The sequence below is a fragment of the Juglans regia genome, chromosome 4 (assembly GCF_001411555.2).
Source record: "Juglans regia cultivar Chandler chromosome 4, Walnut 2.0, whole genome shotgun sequence".
NCBI lineage: Eukaryota > Viridiplantae > Streptophyta > Magnoliopsida > Fagales > Juglandaceae > Juglans > Juglans regia.
The window spans coordinates 34,175,218-34,199,888 of NC_049904.1; the positions used below are offsets into that span (position 1 = coordinate 34,175,218).

The window sequence follows — 24,671 nt, forward strand, 5'->3', positions numbered from 1 at the left end:
AATAACAAAATGAAATCCAGAATCCTGCAGAAAATGGAAACAGTATGGATAAACTAAAATGAGAGGTTAAATACCATAAAGTCACCTCGTCAATTAATTAACTCTTCTCGTGATCTGGCTGCAGAAGGAATACAAGCCATTAAGTATAATTACAACACGTCAGAACCATGTTTTTTTCTTTGGATGCCCATCGCAAGTTACAGCATCGTTCCAATTTAAACATGCTCATTTCCTCGCAGCATTTCCCTGAATAAATCAACCACTCGGAAAATAACACATTCTTGAATAACCACTCTTTTCTCTTCCTTTGAAGATTGACATGTTGACCCAAACATATTTTCCGCTCACATCACATTTCACCTAAAGAAAACCTAGCTAGATGACTAAGAAAGTCTTGAATACCTGGGGCGGTCTCAGAAACGGACACCAGATTACATGCGGGCAACTCTTCCTTCAAAGGAATTCTATTGTCATCGATAAGTGCTGCAGGCTGGCTCCAAGGGTTTCTTTAGAAATAGGCACCAAGCCCGTGTAAAAACTAAGAAATACACAGCCTACTTTGCTATTCTTCACCTAGACTTAATCTCAACAATGCATCTGACATTGACGACCATGGAGATTCTTTAGCTTTGTCAGTTCCTTCCTCCTCTTTCTCGCACCTGCTGCAGCAACCGCATCAATTAGCTTCTTACCTGGGAAAACTGCTGATTCTTGCTTTTCTGGCAAAGCACTTGCAATAGGACGGGCTGTAGAAGTTGTTTCAATATTGGGAGCATAAGCTGATTGGGACATGTTCTCGTGCTTGATGGTAGATGCAGGTTGGGAACAATCTAGTGATGCAGGTGTATAGAGAATTTCCTCAGAGTTAGCTCCTGTATGCTGACTAACTCCATCCAGAGGGAACCCAATTGGGGTCTCATTCAAGTCATTAGTAGGCCTGGCTTCTGATGAACCTGAAGCTTCTGTCTTTACTTCAATGGGTAAACAGCAATGGCGGTTTTCTACATGTGCAATAAATTTTGAAGATGAACTGGAGTTATGGTTACTACGAGAAGTTTCGCCTTGTTCATATTTCATACTAGTAGAGGGCAGAGGTTGGAGTCTGTTCCCAGGACCAGGAAGAGGGAAGAACCAAGGACATGGCAATACATACAATGGTGCTCTTTGCCCCTTGACATCTATGCGGTTTTCTTGTTCTTGAGAGGTATAAGGCCTACAATCAGCTGGCATGGGCATGTTTGACGGAATGACAATGGCACTTTGCCTCCCATATTGTGATTGAACACGATTTGAAGATTGAATGACAGAAGGCCATAGAACAGGCAGTAATGGAGGGTGGCCGTACAAGTGCCACGGACAGTTCCTGGATGAAGAGAGAGAGGCTGCCACATCTGCTGAATAATGCTCACCTGGAGTTTCCTCAACCACAGCCTTTCTTAGCTTTGCCATCTGCAAAATCAGAGAGCATGTCAAAATATGTGGATATTCTAACAACATTAAACATTCCCAAAATATCAACAACTTGCCTGTTGCTTTAAGTGTTTATTTGTGGTCTCCAAGGACTGATGCTCTTTCAAAGCCAACTCCTTGTCCTTCTCATTATAAATGTCACAAAACATGATGAAATTAATGGGATGATGCTTACACAAGTTCGAGAGAGAGAGAGAAAAAAAAGGTGTAAACTGCCCTTCTCCATGATCAGAGAGAAACAGAGAAGTGAAAGAAGATATATAAGAATATATTAGGGGCACTATTCCCTACCCTCTTTAAATTTTCGTTCTCCCGTGCTAGATCAGCAGCTTTCCTGGTTAAATCCTCACACAGAACCTGCCCACCAAGGGAGGGGAAAAAAGTAAGAGGATGATTCTCACTAAAACTTTAATATGAAAGCACTGCAGACAGGACCCATATCATGAAATTCAGAAAAAAACAACTTCAGTGATTAAGGTCTAGTTGAAGTAAAACAGTATTTTTTTTAATACAAAAATTAGTCATTACCACATAATAAATGCATTTGTTTCATCAATGATGCAGCATGCAAGATGTGATTAATTTAACATATCAATGCAATCCTGTGCTTTCACACATAATTACTAGAAAGTTTGTGTTTGATAAGAAAGGCAAGGGTTTATTTATTCTTCTAAAGGAAGGAATACTTCGTTTAACCCACTTATAGAGCTAACTTAATTATTTGGTAATTTTTTAATGGTGATGACACATCTTATACTTTTACATTATGGCTAGCATATTTTCACTTGACTTAACAAAGAAACCATTTTTTTCACCTACTTTAAGCACCCAAAAGCAGGTCAAATCATGTATTTAGCTTGCGGTGCCGGCATCGAGAATGAATCATGTATTTAGCTTTGTGGCAGCTAAAAGCAAAGAGTCCATTTTTGTTTTGTAAGGGCGTCAATTTTTATATACCGGATTTTTATTTTCATGATTTTGTGACGTAAAATGGGCTTTCTTAGGTTTTCTTTGTAGCAACATATGTTTCAGTGCTTCATTTGGAAGAATTGCAATGATGTAATTCAATATAAGGAATGTTTTTCAATTAGCATGAAATCAATTATACATACTGTATATCTAATCTTCGACAAAGTCATGCGATTTGAATCGCCTATGTTAAATAACTGAAGCATGAGGCTTATAGAAAGATCAATGTCTAGATTACTAGATTACTACCAAAACATAATGAGAACACTTAAGAATAACAATGGTTGTCCATTATTAATGCTGGATAAGTTTAGCAAGATACAGTAAATGCCTGTAAGAAGTGCCACTTGGAGTATAATAACGATAAAAATAACAATAACAATAAATAATGCATTTCAAGTGTTCTTGGCCTATATTAAGGATAAGGCTAGATCTCACTAAGGTCATTATCTCTATTTCTAGTTGCTTACCTGCCTACGACGAATTGTCTGCCTAGCTGACTCTCTATTTGCCAATACCCTGCGTATTCTCTGTTCTTCCTTTTCAGCCTGAACGGGAAAGGCTCAATAAGATGCAGTAACGGAACAGCACTGCTGAGGAAAAGCTTAAAAATTGTACTACCTCAGTCAACTTTCGTCTTGTTTTACGAAAAACAAATGGTGCATAACTTCTGTTGCAGTTGGGAGTTGGTTTAGCCAATTCAGAATCCTGCTCAGCCTTCACTTCTGTAATGCCGGGAACCTGCTTAGCCTTTTCTCGTTCTATGAACACAATTGGGCGTATCTTTTCACATTGCTGCTGACTTGCTTCTGCTCGATCCTGCTATAAACAAAAATATTTCTCAAGTCCTGCACAAAATAATGCGACTTGGTGACGACAGTGCCACAGATATTTCAATCCAGATTTTACTTAGTTCGCCAACCAAATACAGACATATAAATCTAACAACCTAATGATAAAACAAAAGTGAGGAGAACTGTTCAAAAAATTGGGACTGCTTCTACATTCTGTATCATCTTTGTTAGCTGTCTAGCTCAATATTCAGAAATTTTAAACAAGAAATTTCAACTGCTAAGTTTGATCGTCTTTTCAGATTTGGAAGATCTGGCCAAAGAAGGTGATAGCCCTGTAGATTCGTTCCCATGGAATCCCTATAGATGAGTTAAGGTAGAAACATATTCATTAATGTGTCTTTTCTTTAGTGGGTCTGTGTTCAGTATACCTCCCCTAGTGAATTGGATAGTAAGGATATTTATTTAGCTCCATGAAAGGGAAAAGCTGGATTCTATCATTTCAATTTCCACTTTTTCATACCTGATTGGTTTTCATTTAATAATTAATACTCCTCCATAATTTTCAGCGAAATGTGCGGCTAGTTCAAGTTCTTATGATGTATCCCTCTCCTGTACTATTACGAACTTCTAATAGAAATACAAAATCATCTCGGCTCCAATTTTTTTTTTTTTTTTTGTTACATTTAAAGGCGTATTATACAAAAGGGTTCTAACTAACTTTTATTTATTTATTTACTTCTTGGCTTCTTACTAACTTAAAAGAGGGTAAGAGTATAATCAGTGTCAAATTCAAAAAAAGAAAAGAAAGAGTATTTGTTAGTGTTTTTCTAAATGTGGATATTATCTTTGGAATCTATATATTATCAGGCCCTTGATGAAAACTAAATTATATTCTCAAATCGCAATAAAACGCTTGCATGACATAATTTGATAAATTTTAAATTTTGAATTTTACATACGATCTAATTCATGTGGATGGTGTGCTCAGAATAGAATAACTCTAACTAAATGAAGAAATTTATGGGCCTAACTCATCTCATAAAACCGGTTCTATAAGATATGATTGTTTATTCCTTATAAACATGCCCAAGACCTTATCTATAAGTAATGTGAGATTATTCTTCAATACTCTCCCTCACGTGCAGGCCGGTATTTTTCCTAGTCCTTGAGGTAACAAGTGTGAGCCCCATTCATCCTGTCGCAGGCTCTGATACCATGAATAAATTAATGGACCTAACTCATCTCATAAAACCGATTCTATAAGAGAAGATTTTTCATTCCTTATAAACATACCCAATCTCTTCCATGGACAATTTGGATTATACCTCAACACTAAATACAATATAAATCAAATATAGCCAAGAAGCTACCCCCAGTCCTTGAATCATCTAAATCATAAATTTGATTATTAAAGTATTCTTTGTACTTCCCTTATTTACAATTTACCAAATTTAAGGAAATAACTACATGGAAGTTTGGAACCGCACAGCTCAGAGCTCTTTTACTACTGAAATCAAACGCAGCCGACAAACACGAACATGAACACAAGAAAAACCAATAAGAGCGACGAGAACTCAGAGTTGGTATGTAGTAACTAATTCAAACTAATTACCTCAGCCAGATCCGAGCAGCTTGGCACCGAGCCCAGCAGGTTCAACCTAAACGAGGAGTCACCCGGCGGCGACTCACTCTTGACTCGCTTCACGGCCCGTTTCCCTTTGCTCCCCCATTTCCTGCGCAAGCCACTCCCAGCACTCTCTTGCACCGCCAAATGGGCCAAATCGGCCAGAGCCTCGGCCGCCTCCAGCTCCATCTTCACCATACCATCCGCCGCACACGTCAAAGAGGACGTCGTAGAAGCAGATGAGCATGACAACGAGCTCCAAACATAACATCTCTCCGAACCCATGGCTCAAATGCAGAGACAGAGAGAGAGAACCTGGCTGTTCCTTCAAAGAACAGTAAGGTATTGGAGAGGGAGAGAGAGGGAGAGGGAGTTCGTGTGTGTGTTTGTGTCTAGGGGAATTGGTTAGCTTGCCCGCAGACTGTGTCGGACTGACACTTGTCACGACAGCTCATGACCAGACATCTTTGCAAACTCGGGGCCGGGTATCCCTGAGCGCCACGTATCGGGCTTGGCCACGTAGGCGACCTTGCACGTGCAAAATCTCACCCGCAGGCGTAGGAAAACAATGCAAAGTGAGAGTCGGTTTGAATTTAGAAATACGTGGTTGTTTGGATGACGCCCACGTGTATTTTGCTGATTCTAGTGCGTTTCAGTTTTCAGTTCATGCTTTTATTTTAGTAAAATGCACTCTCATGTTCCTAAATATTTTTTTTCATGTATTTTATTTTTATATATAATGATTAAGAATGTGATAATTAGAACATTTGTTTATTTTTTAAAATATTTTTTAAAAAAAAAAAAAAAAATTCAATTACACTAAGAGGCATTGTAACATTGTACTTTAGAGTGATACCAGACGGATAGAAATTGGACCACACTTCAAAAAGTGCTCCTCTGGTTAAAGATTGCATGCGACAGCTGTGCCTTTTATTTGACTTGCCTTTTTCCTTTTCTGTTGTTGTCGTTTCACAGTGGGCAGAGGCTGGGCCAGTCAGTCAGTCAGTCAGTGGTCCGACTCCAATTATCCATTATATTGGGCTGATATTTGAGGATTTTGGGTTTGGTGGGCTTACCTTAATATAGTTTCTTAATTTGAGGAGAGCAGCCTATAGGCCATAAAGTACTTTGAGCAGCACTGGTAATGATTTCATACTATTTGTTATCTGAACATTTTCTATTTCGATACTTCAGAGTTCAGACGGAGAGAATGGATCGAATGTATTAATAACTCGGAATTAAAAGCTTTCTTTAGAGACCAACTATTTTGCAAAACAGCCAGTCGGACTAGATCGGACTATAACACACTTGAAAAACTACGCGCGTGCGTACATGTTGACCAGCCCGAGCTAGCTAGCTGGCCTTTATATATGCATGCAAAAGATCTCTCATAAACTGAATTTTATTAATAACACATCTGGAGAGTCTCTGAACACTTTTGCACTAATTAATTAGTTAATTAACCATGTTGTACGTACGTACATATTATTTGAACTCCATGCAGCAATCTCCCTCGATCGGCCCTTTAATTAATGTGGACCTCGCTCTGTCGTGACGATCATACTCCTGATCTCCAGACTCCAGCGCCACATACACTACGCGTACAGTCATGCAATTACAGGTGTAACCTTGTCTATCTGAAAACAAGCCAAAATAAAAAAAATAAAAAAAGCCCTCATTATATATAAAATAACAATAGTTGATGGCACCTAAACTACGAAGAACAGACACGTACGATTAATATTATCACGAACATGGATATATAAAGATTAAAATCCATGTATCATGTGACTCATGCCGGACAAAGTAATTAACAGTCCAGCTTTGAATCAAGGAACGACAATTTTCAGGATTTTGTTGGATCTCCTTTTGGATTAATAGGCCAATCCATGCATATTTTGGGTTGTCAACTGGGATATATTAACCTTTTCAGGACTATATATATACATGGAACCGAAGACAATATGGTCATGAGAGAGACGTCGATCGAGAGTTACCTCGACTCCATTAAGATTCACTCCATGTTCTCCAAGAAAGGATAAAAACCGGTAAATGCTGTCGTCCGTTGGCCGATAATGTCCACTATATCCAGATATGTACTGAAACATATTACAGCAATAATCGAATTAAGGAGATTAGATATATGCCATACCAAAACGCATGAAATACATTATTTAGAAGCACCTTTATTTTGCACGGACAATAACCATGCATGTATATATGAATCCGTATGAACTGCACGTACCTTAAGAATTCCGTGCTCTACAACTAGGCTTCCAGCAGCTACTGTAGCCCCTCCAGCCAAGAAGCTAGAATGATGGAACCTTCCTTTTTCTTTCTTTACGGTATGAACAAATATCATGTGTTAGAGAGAGAGAGGGAGAGAGAGAGAGAGAGAGAGAGATCTAGTGGGAATTGTACTCATGTATAAATTATGATCACAGAGGAATCTCAGAAGTAACTAGTTTTTTGATATTACGACAAAAGTAACCAGCTTATTATATACAGTACGCATGGTGCATGACATGCTTTTGCAGTATTTAGTACTGACACATGTAGCTAGAAATTAACCAGCTTCTCAGTTGTCACGCACGTATACATATATATATATATATTTATGCCTTTTTCAGGTTTGCAATAATTAATATAATCTCTTACCTTACCGACGTAGAGTCTCCCCGAGGTGCTCACAACGAATATCCACTTGTCCCGGCCTCGCGATATTCCTTCAAGCTGTGTATGAAGATCGCCTCCACTTTGTTTATGAACTACTTTCCCCCCAGAAACGATGTGTTCATATCGGTTCCTCTCTAGCTAATTCCACCAAATTAAAAAAAATAAATAAATCACACTGAGATCAGTACATGGGGCCCCTAATTGCAAGTACTTCATTTATCAAGCAAAATAGTACACAGTAGATCCGACTTTATGCATGAGGATCGATGCACACATACAGGTCCAAGATACTTCACGCACTGTTCTTGAAGCACTGATCTTGAGCATTCTGGGAGATCGATCACTTTTCCATCTCCTACATCCAACCTGCAAAGTCAAAAATATCAAAACTTCTGAGCTACGAACTGCCGCAATCCCTTACTACCATAAGCCTTCCTAACAAATTAACAACGGCGCCCTCGAATTGATTTTAATTTACGAAATATTTTATAAGAGGTTTCTTACAATTTTCTCCCTTCCTATTCTGGCTTATGGTCGGTTTCTGGTAAATGGTTGAAGCATATATATATTGCAATCGTTCTTAATTCATATATTTTTGGTCCGCTAAAAGCTTAATTATACGCTGCACTCATATACATATACAACATGCGTGCATGGTATAAGTAACTATTCCTTTTTAGTGGGGAAATGGCTTACCAATAAAAAAAGGGCTGATTACCAGCATTAGACCTGCACCACTGGTTGTAGTACAAACGTAAGCTACGTCCATAACGATGCCGTGGATCAATCTACGGTTAAAAATACCATGATGAGTATGGATCATGAAGTCACATATATATAGTGATACCAGGAAATAGGAGATCGATGGTCAAAAGTAGTATACGCAAAGAGGAGGGAGGGCTTAGGGCAGAAACTATTACAGCTTCAATCCAATGCTGAAAAGCCAATATTTGCGCTTTGTCATTTTCAGACACACCTCTGCCCACCTACCCAAAAAGTTCCATTTTCACATGAAAAAACTTAAATTAGGTTGCAGCTTGTCACCGATTATAAATTTATAACAAGGAGTGCTTTTTTTTTTTTTTTTTTTTTTTGTTACAATGAAATGATAATTTTAACTATATACTCAGCCCTAGCTCCTACGTACATTATAGTACTATATATGTAATCATATGCATGAGATTTACCATAGAAGCATTAAAGCCAATTCGAGTCCACCGAGTATTGGAACTTCTCTCGTTCATGCATTGGAAGAAGAAAGTCGTACTGATATTCAGTCTGGCAAAGTCTATCGCGTGCCCCCTTCATTATCATCCTCATTTTTCAGTTAGCATTCAATAAATAAACAAACAGAAAGATATATGTATATATATATATATATATATATATACACATATATATAATATGCATGTGTGCGCGTACCATAGCTCCATTATAATGGTGTCAGCTAGCATGCGCCTGTGGCGAAAACTCCGGTACATGTTCTGCAACTTAACAGCAGCGTGAGCATGATCCATTTTGTAAGATACTGTGTCGTAGAGAGAGGGCTGATCAGCGGGTTCTACTACTTTGTGGTTTCTTGGAGTTAATTCAGTTAGACGTTGCTTTAGCGGGGAATCATGTATGGATTAAATTTATACTGATCATTTTCTTAATTAATATTCATATGCATGCGATCCTTGTGATTTTCACGTGGTCCACTTTCGATCGTATTCTCAAGTAGATGATCAAGTTCTGCGGCTTAATTGACGCGGCGACTACACAAGTTGGAAGTGGAATGGTATGTGCGTACGTGAGACACAGGGAGGAAGCTGGATTAATGTGATCATCAGCTTTAATAAATAATTTTGAAAAAATAAAAAGTTTCTGGTTGATAATACCTTATTAGATCAAAAAAACAAGAAGAGAATAAATTGCATGGCCAGATCAAATGTTCAAACGTCTATATTATATGTATTCGTATAATTATGAAAAGAATAATGGCAGTGACAGTAATTAATTAGTTTTAGGCCGTATACGTGTGTGTGACGTGTAAATGGAGTGTGAGTAAATTAATGCTGCTTATTGCGAAAATAAAGCAACTAATTAAATGCTTATCTAATGTAGATGAACCCTGAACGGAGTTAGGGAAAGCAAGACTTGACTTCCAAGAAAAAGCTTAAAAAGGAAACCTAGCTAGCTAGCTTTTGGGAAATTAAATGATTTAATGTTTTCATCGAGTACTTTTGGAAAAGTATTGACTTGCTCCTGCAAATTAAGTACGTAGTCTTTGTGTTTTGATGTACTACTACTGGTCATAGATCAACAACATGACGGCCTAGATAGTCCTTGTACGTGGAAGTGACCAGCTAATGCTTTGGTCGTTGTCTTCGACTCTTCATCCACACAGAAAGATAAGAGATCATAGATCAGAAGGGCTTCAAGTGATCATGTTAACGTTATTATAGTCTATACAACGCGTGAGATGGGAAGTACGTACGTACGTAGGGGGCTTTTGAAAATGAGAGCATCAAGAAGTTTGTCTGTCATGTGTTCGATCTTAATTTGACCAAGCACATTAATTTGTTAAAGAACCATATTGCATGCAATATCCACGAGACGATGTTTTTCAACATAAACTTGTGATGTGTGAAGTTTTGGCCTACATTCTTGTCGTATTTTAATCGTTTAGTTTTTTATTTTTTTAAACATCCAAAGGAAGAAAGCGAAAGAAATTAGAGACCCCAAGGCCATGAATGCTTTTAATTTACTGATAGCTCACATCACATCGGAACCAGGCCGGAAAACGTCTAACCGGGCTTCTATTATGTTAGAAGAAATCTTCTCATCAGCCGATTTAATGATTTCATTTCTCTACTTAACTATAATGAAATCAAACCCAAATTTCTTCTTCTGGGAAGATGGCTAAACATCATCATCATCATCAAGAATCCATCGGACAACAACATCAACAATAAAACTTGTTGAACGTTCTTTACAACTTTGAAGAGCATTGGAAAGAAGAAGTCGGAGAGGATCATGATGAGGGAAAGAGAGACGGGCAGGCCAGCAAACAGAATAAGAGAGAGAGCTATAGATGGAGCAAGAAAGGAAGCTGATCTCGGAATAGGGGAAAGATCATGCATGATGAAGGGGTTGATAAATAGGGAGGAGAAAATAACAGTAGGGCTAGCGTAGGGCTAGCAACACTACGTTTTTTGTATGTATTAATTTTAGGTATTTTTTTTAATCTTTGTTTGGTTTGAGGTTCTTTGAATCTTTTCTGCGATCAATCGTAGAAACCTTGAAAGGCTAATGATGTTGGGCCATTTTCTGTTAAAAAAAAAAACAAAATTACTTAAAAAAAAAAAAAAAAGTCGGAGAGGACTATTTCTAGCAAGAAGATGAAGTGGAAGACAACTCTTACGACATTAGTAATTTCCAGGAAGATGAAGGCCTTGAGAAGAATTTTTTATAGACCTGCAGGTAATTATGAGTAAATCTTGTTGGTGTCTGTGAAATTCTTGTGTAGGATGAGCCAGCAGTTTTCGATTGTTTCGGTTGTGTGGCTGTGGCACCCGGTGTGGGGTGTAAAGGCGGACGAGTCGAATCACTCCTTTAATTTTTTTCATAATAAAATATGAATTTTTTTCAAACTCTAATGCACCAAAATAAAAAATTAGTTAGCAAAATGAAACGGTGTTGTTTTGTTTTAAACTGTATGAAAAAAAAAATTAAAGGAAATGACGCATCATTTCTAGGCTAGGGTTAAGAATCGCATTATTTTCCCCCCTTCTTCTTCTGTTGAACTCCAAGTCTCCACTCAGACTCTCTCGCTCCTCTCTCAATCTCCCATTCAATCCCAGCCGCTGACGAACCCCAGGCCCCACAACTACCGTGTCACGGCCAATGCCTCTATTCTCTCTCAGACTCCCAGTTCCTCCATAGTCCATCCGACATCTTGAAACTGTGAGCACTTTCATCTCTTTCCCTCTCCTCCGTATTTCCGTCTAGTGGCCTTTTTTTTTCAAGGTTGATTCATAATTGTATCATTTAACTTTTAAATATCTTTGTTACTTTTCTGATCCTTGTGATTGTTGGTGGACCGTGGATCTGATCAAATTGTTGTCCTCTCTCTATGTTTGTGATTTATACAAAATATGAGAAGATTTGAGACTAATTTAAAATTATTTGTTTGTGTATGACTATGTACAAACCGACATACATTAAATTTTTGGAGCGAATTATTGGGACTGTGAAGTATGAACAGTAATTCGAAAGCTATTCTCGAATCCTCATTGTGAGTGTTCTTAATATATTCGACTTTATATTTATTTTGAATTAAAAAAATTATTATTGTTAATTTATGATATTCTAAATGTGTTGTAAAAATAGTTTGATATAAATTGAGGAAAGATGAGTGAACTAAAATCTAGATTAGAGTCTTAGACTTGTGATGTTTGCCATGTTGCAAATTAGTTACTTTATAATTATAATTTGTGTTATGCACTATGTATAACACATGTAAGTTTGAAACATTTATGTTTTGTTTTATAAATTAGATGGATTCTTCGTTGATTTCGATTGATGTTGATTCAAATGAACCAACCATTAACTTGGGAAATAATTTTGAGGGAAACCCAAATATCAAAACCCCCTAGTGCCCCTACTTATAGTACTTGTCCATTACCTGAGAAACAAAAAGGGAATGATCCATCAATTGTATGAGACCATTTTACAAAGGTAGAAGGTTGTCCTGTAGATGATCCAAAGGCTAAATGTAATTATTGTGATAAGTCATACGCTTGCCACTCAAAGAGAAACAGAACTTCAACAATGCAAAACCATTTGTCTTCATGTCCTAAAAATTCTCATAAATCTGAGCCTTTGGATAGGTACGAAAAAACATTGACAGGTAAGACAACAACTAAGGAGGGGGTTGGAGAAAGTGATGGTAGTATATTAAAGAGTCTCGTAACCCACAAATATAGTGAAGAGACTGTGAGGTTGGTGATTACAGAGATGACTATTATCGATGAGATACCATTTAGAGTTGTTGAAGGACAAAGATTTAGGAATATGTGTTGGTCTCTTGAACCTTGATTTAAAGTGTCATGTCATGTCACGTCACAGTTGTAAGAAATTGTATGAAATTTTATGAATTAGAAAAGGAGAAACTTAAAAAAGTGTTTAAAGATTGTGGCATGAGGATTTCGTTGACAACCGATACATGTACATCGGTACAGAATTTGAATTATATGTGTCTAACTGCACACTTCATTGATAAGAATTGAAAATTGCATAAATAAATCATTAATTTTTTTTTAATCCCTAATCATCAAGGGGATACTATTGGGATATATATTGAGTTGTGCTTACTTGATTGGGGCATTAATAGAATATTTACTATAACTGTTGATAATGCAAATTCAAATGATACTACAATTTCATATTTGAAACAGTTTTTGGTTGGGAATGTGTTGGGAGTAAGTATATGCACATGAGATATTGTGCTCATATATTGAATCTTATTGTGAATGAGGGTTTGAAGGAATACAATGACACCATCACAATGGCTAGAAATGCAGTTAGATATGAGCATTCATTCTCTGCAAGATTAGACAAAGATATGTGCAGAAAAAGAAAAAATTAATTGTAAGAAAATGTTGTGTCTTGATATACAAACACGATAGAACTCAACCTCTATAATGTTGAAGGCAGCTGAGAAGTTTGAGAAGACTTTCAAGCAGATGGAAAGTAAGGATTATAATTTACTCTCTTACTTTGATGATGGCCCTGGCCTGGGCACATAGGGCATCCTAAAGCTAGGGAGTGGAAGACAGTGTTGGTGTTTGTTAAGTTTTTTGAAATGTTTTGTGATGCCCCTAATAGATTTTTTGAGTTTTTAGATGTGACATCCAATACCAGTTTTCTTGAGATTTATAATCTCCAAAATGAGTTGATTATGTTGAGCAAGAGTACTAATAGTTGTTTAAAAAGTATGACCATAAATATGATAACAAAATATGATAAGTATTGAGTGTCATTAGACAGGATGAACTTGTTCATGTTAATTGTAGTTGTGTTTGATCCACAAAGCAAGTTAGGGTTTTTTACTTTCCACCTGAAGAAAGTTCATGATAAGTTTCATGCTAAAGAGTTGGAGGCGAGTGTGAGACAGGTATTAGCAGATTTGTATGCTGAGTATAATACTACATTCAGTTCCACCACGAGTAACCAAAAACATGAACCCCCTCCGACATCTAGAATCATGAATGATGCTGATGGCAAACGTGAGACCAAATGGTTCTACAAGGGGTATAAAGCACCTTCTACCATGGGATCTACCATTGCCAAAATAGAAGTAGATCGATATTTATCAAATGGTTGTGAGACACTCAGTCCATCATTTGATTTGTTGACTTGGTGGAAAACTAATAAGCCTAATTATCCTATACTCGCGAGGATTGCACAAGACTTCTTGGCCATTCATGTTTCCACAATTGCATTCGAGTCAGCGTTTAGTATAAGGAGGTCGTTTGCTTTATCCTTTTCGGAGTTCGTTGGTTCCGAGAACCGTTGACACTTATTTGTACTCAAAATTTGTTAAGACGTCCGTCAACAATCATTGATATTCGGAGGCTATAAATAATATAGAAAGTTTTATAATAGAATCAGATAATGTTTTATTTGTTTTCATTGTAATTTACTTTTAATATTTTTCATAATCCAAATTCACTAATATTTGATGTTTTATTCTTATTATTAATATTTGTATATAGAGTTGGACAGACAATTAAACGTGATAACTATTGAAAGTTGAAGCAGCAAGCATGAAGATCACTCCCAATTTGTTGTCATTTATCTATGTTATATGTGTGTGTGTGTGTGTGTATCATTGTTGCTATGTTTAAGACAATTTGTTTTCATTTATTTATGTTATGTTTTACTTGCATTTTTCTATGCTCAAGACATTGCCTTTTTTTCTAATGTGTATTGTGTAATACTAAACATATAGTGAAATTATTTTTATTTTTTTTAATTATGTAGCAAGTAATAAGTAATATAGTTAGTAATAGTATAAAATTACAAATGATATTAAAATTAAAATGAAATTGACTATTTAAACTGAGTTTTAAAAATTCAGCAAATTTGAATTTGAAATCAACTCAAAAAGAAAAAAAACCAAAGCAGTGTTGAATTGGGCAAGAAGAAAGGTCCAAAAAATGGCCCAAACCGGTCTAGCCAGTTTCACCCCTCTACACCAGTCGGTTTCGGCCTATTTCTAGGGATAAAAGTACCTAGTCAGTCAGTCGATCTTGATTTTGGACCAAAACCGAACCGATCAGTTCGATTTTCAGCCCTATCTATGATACTCAGCGTCGACCTTCGGCTTCCAAAAAAAGTTATCTATAGAATCCTATCAAGCATTAGAGGACCAATTTGGGCCTCCTCCTTCGACTATAGGGAAATTTATAAAACTAACTAGCACTACAAATTTGGACAAAAACGTCAACAATCAAGGAGAAACAACAAAAAGGAACATCTGCATACGTAACCACATTGTTATGGTCCTCTGTGATGGCAAGGAGGTGGAGGGCAGAGGGTTAGGGTTCGCAAGTGAGAAGAAGAGAAGTGGAAAGCCAGAAGGAACTAAACTTGAGATCTGAAGGTTCGGGACTTTGACTCAACAAGCAACTCAAAACGCATAGCTGAAGAACATCAAAACACAACGTCGAGCAAGAAGTCGGAGAATCAAAACGCATAGCTGAAGGATAAATAAAGTGCACCATTTCAACTTGGGTGCTGAAGATTCCAGAAGCATTACTTTCTTTCTTTGTTGTTATTTCATTCCGAAGTTTGTTATTTCCCTTTACACGTGCCTTTATGTTATTTGCTTATATTGTATCTCTGCGTGGATATAAAGGAAGGCACTGTAGTGTCAAAAAGCAAACTATATTTTTCCTACATTTGGAATCTTGCTAGGAGGTTAAGGAATTCCCTCGAAAGAACCCTAAGATCATTTATATTTCCAGAAGCTTTCTTTGTCATTTTCACAAACACATTACCTGCATTCATCCCCATTCCATTGCCAACACATCCATTTTACCTTATTCATCCCGCAATACAATACCATATATTCAGAACCATTACACACATATATCCCAATAACTTACACAGCCAAACCATATGTAATTAACATAATAAAGCAAAGAAAACCGATGCCAAAAAGATCAGACCATTGATAATTAAATCTTAGAGGCGAAGGCAATACCCTCTTCTGCTAGCAGATCACGACTCTCAATAGAAGGTTGAACCCTTGCAACTTTGGCAATAGCCTTGTTTTCTTCAGGACTCCCACCTTCCAGGAAAGCTCCAAAAATCTTCCCATCTTTGATCCAGTACGTTCCGAACTTTGGATTTGGTGATGCTGGATTGTTGTCCCCAAATAGCACCGTCTCACCAACATTGTCACCATAGAATTGCCATGACAGATCGAACTCTCGGGAATAGAAGAATGGAAGGTAGTCGTACTCCTCAATTGCCTTCCCCTCCTCACTTGCCTTGATGGCCTGCAGAAACAATACGACAACAAATCCTTTTATATAACCATATGCACATAATTGCAGAATTACCAAGAGTTGAAGAGAGCGAGAAGATTTAACAGAACGAATACAATACAGAGTTGGAGGTCATCCCCAATGTTTGGAAATTTTTTTTATGATCTAAGTTGGCATGCATTTCTTCATGCAAAACAGGGATTGTGTGGGTAAAGAGCATGGGAACCCAACTCGATGATGAAATAGGCTCCAATGAAAACGGCACAGTATTTTGGAAGATACACACCTTCACAGCCTGCTCAGCAGATTTGCGTGCATGGTCAACATGTTCAACTCTTCTCACGTCATTATACATTTTCAAAGGGAAAGTAGCCACGTCACCGACAGCATATACATCCGGAACGCTTGTTTGAAAGAATCCATCAGTCTGCAATAAAATAACTAGTGAGATAAGCTAAATTTAAACAGCTATACGAAACATCTTATAGCAATCATTATATGTTGAGATGGAGATTCTAATCGGAAATTCCATTCTAGGATTACCAAAACATGGGCTCTCAGAAGTCACACTAACCTTGATCCCACCTTTCTCCTCCACAACCTGACCTTTGAATAACCCCGTAAGGGGCCTTGCACCAACGCCAACAACAACAATATCAGCTTCTACCAACCTGCCATCTTTAAGTTTGACTTCCTTTACCTGAATGATAGGGAAAACATTGCCAACGAACCTTTGTCTCATAGATAATGCGATCTACATTTAGACTGTATATGATTGAGTACTCACCTCTCCATTTGAATCTGCAGTAAACCCAGCAGCAACTGATCCCTTAATAATTTTGATTCCTTTCTTTTCATAATAACTCTCATAGAAACCAGCTATGTCAGAAGTGAAAAGTCTAAACACTGCAAAAAACACAGCTTTAATTAGGAAAACATGCTCTGCAAAAGAATTCCAACAATGAATCAATTGAATTGTCCAATTAATTTTACACGATAGTGCTTTAAACACTACATACTGCACCAACTTTCAGGAACAAGCATGCTGACATCAAAATTGTTGATTCTCAAAACTGCACTAAGCTCAATGCCAATGTATCCTCCTCCAACAACCACGACCTTTGCATTCTTCTTTGCTTTAATAACTTCTACAAGCTTATCGGCATCATCAATTTCTCTCAAGTAGAAGATATTTTTGGCATCAGCTCCTGGTATGCGAAAATCTGACAGCCTGACAACCTGCAAAGAAGCAAAAACCATTACTCTGGCAGGTAGAGAAGGCAAGCAAAAAAGGGGTTTTCGGGAAACATCCGGAGTATTTACAGTTGAACCAGTTGCGATAACTAGAATCTGATACTTGAAAGTTTCTCCAGAAGCGCTTATCAGGGTTTTCGCAGCAAGATCTGCTTTAACTATTTCTGTACTTAGGATCAATTCTATTCCTGCAACCATCAGTAGAGTTTCCATGAGAACATGTTACCTAGGCCTTTCTCCATTTGACACATGAATTAACAAAATTAAAATCCTCAAACAACGGGTGAGCCAAAACCTTTCTCCTTGTACCACTCGGGAAGCAATCTCTCTCCTCCACTCCCAACGCACACATGGAACCCCGGGAGTCTTGGTGGAGCTGCAAAATTGGAAATTTACCTTGATAAGTGCTGGACGCTCATAAGTGCAATGATTCAGCTTAAACAAATTAAGCACATAGACAATGCTACTTACACTCGGGAAAGAGATAACCCTTGCTGAGTGTTGGACGCTCATAAGGAGCCACCTGGAAACATAAGCAAGCATAAATCAGGAAACATCCAACCACAAGTTTATAGATTACTTGAGTATACAAAGGTATAGGAATGCGTACCGCCTCTTTGGAAATGATCGCCAGCTCGCCTGGCTTAAGCCCATGTTTAGCAAACTCCCTAGCTGCATATCCCTATTACGTCAACAATGCATAATTCAGAAAACCCTGGTGGAGATGGTCGAGGATTGCATGGGGGTATTCTCAATGGCTGTATCTTTTAGGAACATTGAGGATGGGTGGATGTGGGCATTAGCAGATGTGTATGGGCCCAATGTAGATAGAGATAGAAGCTTTTTGTGGGAGGAATTGGCGGGTCTTCATTCTTTATGGGATTTACCCTGAGTTTTTTGCAGAGATTTTAATATTGTTCGGTTCCCTAGTGAGAGGGCAGGGGCCTCTACGTCGTCAGGGGCAATGGAAGCCTTTTCAGAGTTGATCTTTGATCTGAATCTTGTGGATCTTCCACTGGTTGGGGGGGCTTACACCTGGTCCAATAGCCTAGGGGGGTCCCGGCTGGACAGATTTCTAGTCTCTTCTTCTTGGGAGACGCAATCTCCGGACCTATGTCAGAAAAGGCTGCCACGTGCTTGCTCCGATCACTTCCCAATTTTGCTTGATTGTGGTGGTATTCGTGGGAGTAGACATTCTTTCAAATTTGAGAATATGTGATTGGAAGTTGAAGGATTTGTGGATAACGTAAGGGCTTGGTGGGACAATTATTCTTTTGAGGGTACCCCTAGTTTCATAGTGGTGGGTAAACTTAAAGCCCTTAAGTATAATTTGAAGAAGTGGAATGAAGAAGAATTTAGACATACGGAAGTGCAGAAAAATATCCTTTGGGATGAGTTGCAGGCTTTGGAGGAAGGGGTAGTTAATGCGGATTCTTTATTACGGAAGAAAGTGGTGGTGACCGATATTGAGAAAGTTTTGTTGTTGGAAGAAATATCTTGGAGGCAAAAATCAATGGCACTTTGGTTGAAGGAGGGGGATAAATGTACTATGTTCTTTCACAAGGTGGCTAATTCACATAGGCGCAACAATGCTATTGAAATCCTCCATTCCGGGTCAAATGTGTTACATTCTTCCGAAGAAATCCAAGACCACATAGTGCAATATTATGAGGATCTCCTTGCTGAAAAAGAAGAATGGCGTCCCAAACTAAATGGTTTACTCTTTGCTCAACTGGATTTGGATGTAGTAGGTTGGTGGGAGAGGCCGTTTGATGAAGAGGAGGTGCATCTCATGGTGAAAAGTATGTGCAGAGACAAAGCCCCGAGTCCGGATGGCTTCTCTATGGCTTTCTTTCAAGAGAGTTGGGACATAGTGAAGGAGGAAGTGATGCAGATTTGTCATGCTTTTCATACTAGTCAAAAATTTGAGAAGTCACTAAATGCCACTTTCATTGCTCTCATTCCGAAAATAGTCGGTGCATATGAATTGAAAGACTTCCGGCCTATTAGTTTGGTAGGTGGACCGTGGGATATATAAAATCATATCAAAGGTGTTAGCTAATCGTATGAGTTTGGTCATGGACAAACTCATTTCCAAACCTCAAAATGCATTTGTAAGGGATCGACAAATCTTAGATTCAGTGTTGATAGCAAATGAGTGCTTGGATAGTCGGTTGAGAGCGGGCATCCCGGGGGTTCTTTGTAAGCTCGACATGGAAAAAGCTTATGACCATGTGTGTTGGGATTTTCTCCTTTATATACTTAGAATATGTGGTTTCGGGGATAGATGGTGTGAATGGATTAAACATTGCGTCTCAACCGCTCAGTTCTCGATCCTAGTCAATGGAAGACCTTGTGGTTTTTTTCAATCTTCCAGGGGTTTACCCGCTATCTCCTTTTCTTTTTGTTATTGTAATGGAGGCATTGAGTCGTATGGTGGAAGACGCTGTTAAGGGGAGATTTCTTGCTGGTTTTTCAGTGGGCAGCAATGGTAATACCAGCTCCATTTCTCACTTACTTTTTGCAGATGATACGCTCATTTTTTGTGATGATATCAGTGGTCAGATTCAAGCCTTAAGGGCAGTTTTGTTGTGTTTCGAAGCTGTTTCGGGACTCAAGGTGAACTTGGGGAAGTCGGAGTTGGTTCCGGTGGGGAAGGTGAATAATATAGCCTCTTTAGCGGAGTTACTAGGTTGTAAAATTGACTCTCTCCCTATGAAATATCTTAGACTCCCCTTGGGGGCGTCTTTCAAAGCAAAGAGTATTTGGGATGGAGTGGAAGAGAAGGTTGAGCAACGACTTTCAGGCTGGAAGCGGCTATATCTATCGAAAGGGGGGAGATTTACCCTTATCAAAAGCACTCTCTCCAACCTTCTCACTTACTATCTTTCTCTATTTCCATTACCGGTGAGTGTGGCAAACCGGATAGAAAAGTTGTTTAGAGCTTTTTTGTGGGGTGGAATGGGGGAGGAATCCAAACTTCACCTTGTGAGCTAGCAAAGGGTGAGTTGTCCATTGGCGAATGGGGGGTTAGGGGTGTGAAATTTGTGTGTATTTAACAAGGCACTCTTAGGGAAGTGGTTGTGGAGGTACCATATGGAAGGGAACTCGCTGTGGAGAGAGGTTATTGATCATAAGTATGGTTGTGTGTGGAGGGGATGGTGTTCTAAGGAGCGTAGGGGGTCTTACGGAGTAAGCCTGTGGAAATTCATAAGGAATGGGTGGAATACCTTTGAAAAACATCTCAAGCTTGAGGTGGGTGATGGAACACGTACACGTTTTTTGTTCGATGTATGGAGTGGGGAGAGTCCTCTTTGCATGGCTTTTCCAGTTGTTTTTAACTTAGCTGGAAATCAGCAAGCTCCAGTTTCAGAAGTTCTATGTCGTGCCAATGGGATGGTCACTTGAGAATGTCACTTTTACAAGAAATGCTTAGGACTGGAAACTAGAAGAGCTGGCAGATTTTTATAGTTACTTGTATTCAGCAAAGCTAGGGGCCAATGGGGGTGACCGTATGTTGTGGACCCACACGAGAAAAGAAAAGTTTACTGTTAAATCCTTCTACAAGATTTTGACAGTCCTACAGCCTACTTTCTTTCCATGGAAGAGTATATGGAAGGTATTAGTGCCATCTAAAGTTGCTTTTTTTACTTAGACAGCTGCTCTTGGGAAGATCTTGACGGTTGACAATTTAAGAAAACGAGGTATGATGATCACGGAGTGGTGCTACATGTGTAAAAAGAGTGGAGAATCGGTAGATCACTTGCTCTTACATTGTGAGGTGGCTGGAGAGCTTTGGGTTGGTATTCTTAGTAGAGCTGGGCTAAGTTGGGCTATGCCCAAGAGTGTGGTGGACCTATTAGCATGCTGGAATAGACCTCATAGTAGTGTCTAATTAGCAGCCGTGTGGCGGATGATTCCTTTGTGCTTAATGTGATGTTTATGGTTGGAAAGGAATGACAGGCGTTTTAATAACAAGGAGTGTGCAGTGGGGGAAATTTGAAACTTTTTTGTATTCTCTATTTTCCAGTAGTTTTCTGCTATTGTATTGAAGGGAGGGAATGTTCATGAGTTTTTATCTTCTTTCTAGCCTACTAGAATGTAATTAGGTGCCTCACTTAGTATATTTCCTGTGTACTTAGGCATCGCCTAATTTCATTCACATCAATAAAGATTATTACTTATCAAAAAAAAAAGAATACAAAAAAAAAAAAATTAATGGAAGCCTAAATTATTACAACCAACACCAATTTTTCAATTTGTAGATTACCGACCGGCAGACAACTAAGGGCAAGTTTGGGACTTCAAATCAAACACAAAATTCTCATCTCATCTCATCTCATCATTACACTTTTTTTAAATCTCCATACAAAATATAATAAATAATTCAACTTTTTCAAATCTCAATACACATTTTTCAAATCCCAAAACAATAATAATATTAAAACTTAATATTTTAAACTTCAAAACAAAACACAAAATTCTCATCTCACCCCCCAAACCTACCATAAGACCCAAGGCTCAAGTCTTCCCTTTTACTTCATTTTCCATCAATGGTAGCGTTATTAATTTAACCTCTCTTTCTTAAAAATACATCTCTCCTACGAACCACTAGAACGCATAGCGTTGACCGAAAAAGCTAAGAAAAATAAAATAAAATTGGGAAAAATTCATTCATATATGTATAAAGTACAAACCAAACACGAGGTTAGGTTAAATTAGTCATAATCCAAAACCACAGGCTTGAGAACACAAACAGAACAAAATAATAATAAGCGATCCAAAATTCATATAAAACGCTGGAATTTGCACCAAGGAAACCGTATGAAGGACAAGTGAGAGTATCTGACAATGAGTACGAAAATGAAAAATGAGTCGATGATCGAGAAACTCACGGCTGCGACTCCGCCACCAAGGATCACGTACTTGAAGCCCTTCTCCGCCATTGATGATGATTGGGAAAGCTTTTTGCTCTGTGCTGTGCGCTAGACAAAATAATGACAAATAGAGAGAATTTGATAAATGTGAGAGTGGCCTGATTTTTTTTGGACGGCTGATTTTTATAGCTGAAGAAGCCGTGTATAAATGGAATATAGCCACGTGGCGAGTCAATGAACCAAATGTCTGTCGGTCTCTTATTTAATTAAAGGATGGATAATGCTAGATGCCCGGTTGGGGCTTTTGCTGGAAGCTCTCGTTAGAATTTAATATTTTTTTATGATTGTGTTTGAATATTAAAATAAATTGTATTGAATTGAATTGAGATGATAAAATATTATTAGAATATTATTTTTTAATATTATTATTATTTTGAGATTTAAAAAATTAAATTATTTATTATATTTTATGTTAAAATTTAAAAAAATTGTAATGATGAGTTGAGAGGGATTAAAAAACTAAACGAAACTTAAATATATTTGTTTTAGATTTTTTTTTATATAGATCTATTTAATAATTTTAAATATTTTAAAAAATAAAATAAAAATATAATATTATTAAAAAATATTTTGTTAATCACGAAATAGAATAAAAAATAATTTATAATTTTTATTCTACTTCGTGATTAAGGAAATATTTTTTAATAATTTTTTTTTTTACTTTCTGATTAAGAAAGTATTTTTTAATAATTTTTTTTTTTTACTTTTTGATTAAGGAAGTGTTTTTTAATTATATTTTAAATTTATTTTATTTTTTAAAAATATTTAATAATTTTTTATTTTACTTCGTGATCAAGAAAGTATTTTTTAATATTTATTTTTTTTACTTTTGGATTAAGAAAATATTTTCTTAATGATATTTTAAATTTATTTTAATTTTTTAAAATATTTTAAAATAATAAAAGATCTATATAAAAAATAACTTAAACAAAATATATATAAAATAATACTACACCCCAGCGAAAGCTCCCAGTGGAAGCCTCCAACAGAGGCTGTAGCACGATCTTTAATTAAATTCAGGTGGTATATGTGATTAAATAGAATGAATTAAAATAAAATATTAATAAAATATATTTTTTAATATTATTATTATTTTAATATTTAAAAAAATTAAATTATTTATTTTATTTTATTTTATTTTATGTATAAATTTAAAAAAATATAATAATTAGATAAAATGAGATATATTATGAAAATAAAACTAGCGGTCTATTATTGTTACGGCTGTCGAGGTCTCAAATTATTAGAACAACTTTCACAAGTTAAAACATAAATATTTGTTTAACTAATGTTAGAAATCTTCGAATAAAATATATATATTATATATAAAACAACAATATTATTTTATAAAAAATATTTTAATCATGAAAATATTTTATATAAGAAAATGTATATAATTTATAACTATAATAATATCTGAATTTCAGGCTTTCAGCTATGGTTTTATTTGAAAAGTGGACAATGCCCAAGAGAGAGTCTTGGTTCAAATTTCAAGAAACATCATTTGGTAAAGTCATAGGCACTACCAATTTGAACATGATGGTCAATTCCAACGGCAAAATTGTCGTCATCGATGATGATGAAGGTTGTATTATGACCAATATTCCTTTTACACCTATCCCGTGGTGCAACAGCTAATAGTTTCGTCGGCCAGAACATTTTAAAACCGGTGAAGTGCATATGTTTGTGCATGAGTCAACTGCAAACACTTCATAAAAGTTTGTTTAGATGTTGAAGTGAGTTGAGTTGAGTTGAATTGAAATGATAAAATATTATTAAAATATTATTTTTTAATATTATTATTATTTTAAAATTTAAAAAAATTGAATTATTTATTATATTTTATGTTAAAATTTGAAAAAATTATAATGATGAGTTGAGATGAGTTGAGAGTGGTTTAAGTTCCAAACGCACCCTTTTCATAAAAGTTTTTCTAACAAGTTTTTCTTGTATCCATTTCCACATCATCATTGCATCTTTCTTTTTGTTTTTGTTTTCTTTTATTTATTTATTTTTTTTTTTTGTCCTCATTAGAGTAAGTTTTGGGCTAAAATTTGAGATCATCTGCATTTTTCTGCTTATTTCATATTTATAATTTTTTAAATTTTTACGTAAAATATAATAAACAATTTAATTTTTTTAAATTTTAAAACAATAACAATATTAAAAAATAATATTTTATACGTTCATCTAAAATCAAAATATTTCATCTCACTGTCCAAACATATCTAAAACTCTATGTGATCCTAAATATTCTCCAGACCAAACATATCTAAAACTCTATGTGATCCTAAATATTCTCCAGAAGATTCACAAGACATTATAAGAGTTACACGCGATGGATGTCCGGATTTTACTCTTTTAACCAATTCTAAGAAGAAACTCAAATCTTCACTTCCTTGCCAAA

The 24,671-nt window shown here is 36.6% G+C and overlaps 3 protein-coding genes across 5 annotated transcripts; all 3 read right to left on the minus strand.

Annotated features, from left to right (window-relative positions):
• Positions 1-52: 52 nt before the first annotated feature.
• Positions 53-5,258, minus strand: LOC109005336. Of its 2 annotated transcripts, none has more exons than XM_018984217.2 (6): positions 4,846-5,258; positions 3,061-3,258; positions 2,910-2,987; positions 1,762-1,827; positions 1,527-1,592; positions 53-1,449 (listed from the first exon to the last, which is right to left on the minus strand). In XM_018984217.2, exons 1-6 carry the CDS (start codon positions 5,140-5,142, stop codon positions 586-588), a joined length of 1,569 nt encoding a protein of 522 aa, XP_018839762.1. In that variant the 5' UTR covers positions 5,143-5,258; the 3' UTR covers positions 53-585. The 2 variants fall into 2 exon arrangements, with proteins under 2 accessions (XP_018839762.1, XP_018839761.1); XM_018984216.2 differs by having other exon boundaries at positions 3,061-3,261.
• A 1,206-nt stretch (positions 5,259-6,464) lies between these two features.
• On the minus strand, positions 6,465-9,050 carry LOC118348237 (IQ domain-containing protein IQM3-like). Its single transcript, XM_035689307.1, has 9 exons — positions 8,956-9,050; positions 8,721-8,835; positions 8,454-8,519; positions 8,230-8,321; positions 7,812-7,899; positions 7,516-7,671; positions 7,103-7,195; positions 6,855-6,956; positions 6,465-6,494 (listed from the first exon to the last, which is right to left on the minus strand). Exons 1-9 carry the CDS (start codon positions 9,048-9,050, stop codon positions 6,465-6,467), a joined length of 837 nt encoding a protein of 278 aa, XP_035545200.1.
• A 6,491-nt stretch (positions 9,051-15,541) lies between these two features.
• On the minus strand, positions 15,542-22,391 carry LOC109005337 (monodehydroascorbate reductase, seedling isozyme-like). 2 transcript variants are annotated; one of them, XM_018984218.2, is made up of 10 exons: positions 22,223-22,391; positions 17,938-18,009; positions 17,799-17,850; positions 17,623-17,703; positions 17,397-17,515; positions 17,093-17,312; positions 16,861-16,979; positions 16,648-16,773; positions 16,360-16,500; positions 15,542-16,085 (listed from the first exon to the last, which is right to left on the minus strand). In XM_018984218.2, exons 1-10 carry the CDS (start codon positions 22,271-22,273, stop codon positions 15,762-15,764), a joined length of 1,305 nt encoding a protein of 434 aa, XP_018839763.1. In that variant the 5' UTR covers positions 22,274-22,391; the 3' UTR covers positions 15,542-15,761. The 2 variants fall into 2 exon arrangements, with proteins under 2 accessions (XP_018839763.1, XP_018839766.1); XM_018984221.2 differs by having other exon boundaries at positions 17,102-17,312; positions 22,223-22,368.
• Between the last annotated feature and the right edge of the window lie 2,280 nt (positions 22,392-24,671).

Coding starts and splice junctions, on each gene's coding strand:
- LOC109005337 (XM_018984218.2), bottom strand. CDS start 22,273: ATGGCGGAGAAGGGCTTCAAGTACGTGATCCTTGGTGGCGGAGTCGCA. Junction 17,851..17,937: donor CGATCATTTCCAAAGAGGCG/GTACGCATTCCT, acceptor TTATGTTTCCAG/GTGGCTCCTTATGAGCGTCC. Junction 17,516..17,622: donor CGAGTGGTACAAGGAGAAAG/GTTTTGGCTCAC, acceptor TGATGGTTGCAG/GAATAGAATTGATCCTAAGT.
- LOC109005336 (XM_018984216.2), bottom strand. CDS start 5,142: ATGGGTTCGGAGAGATGTTATGTTTGGAGCTCGTTGTCATGCTCATCT. Junction 3,262..4,845: donor GCTGCTCGGATCTGGCTGAG/GTAATTAGTTTG, acceptor TTTTGTTTATAG/CAGGATCGAGCAGAAGCAAG. Junction 1,450..1,526: donor ATAAACACTTAAAGCAACAG/GCAAGTTGTTGA, acceptor CTGATTTTGCAG/ATGGCAAAGCTAAGAAAGGC.
- LOC118348237 (XM_035689307.1), bottom strand. CDS start 9,050: ATGGATCATGCTCACGCTGCTGTTAAGTTGCAGAACATGTACCGGAGT. Junction 8,322..8,453: donor TTCAGCATTGGATTGAAGCT/GTAATAGTTTCT, acceptor TTTTAACCGTAG/ATTGATCCACGGCATCGTTA. Junction 7,196..7,515: donor GGAGACTCTACGTCGGTAAG/GTAAGAGATTAT, acceptor CATACCGTAAAG/AAAGAAAAAGGAAGGTTCCA.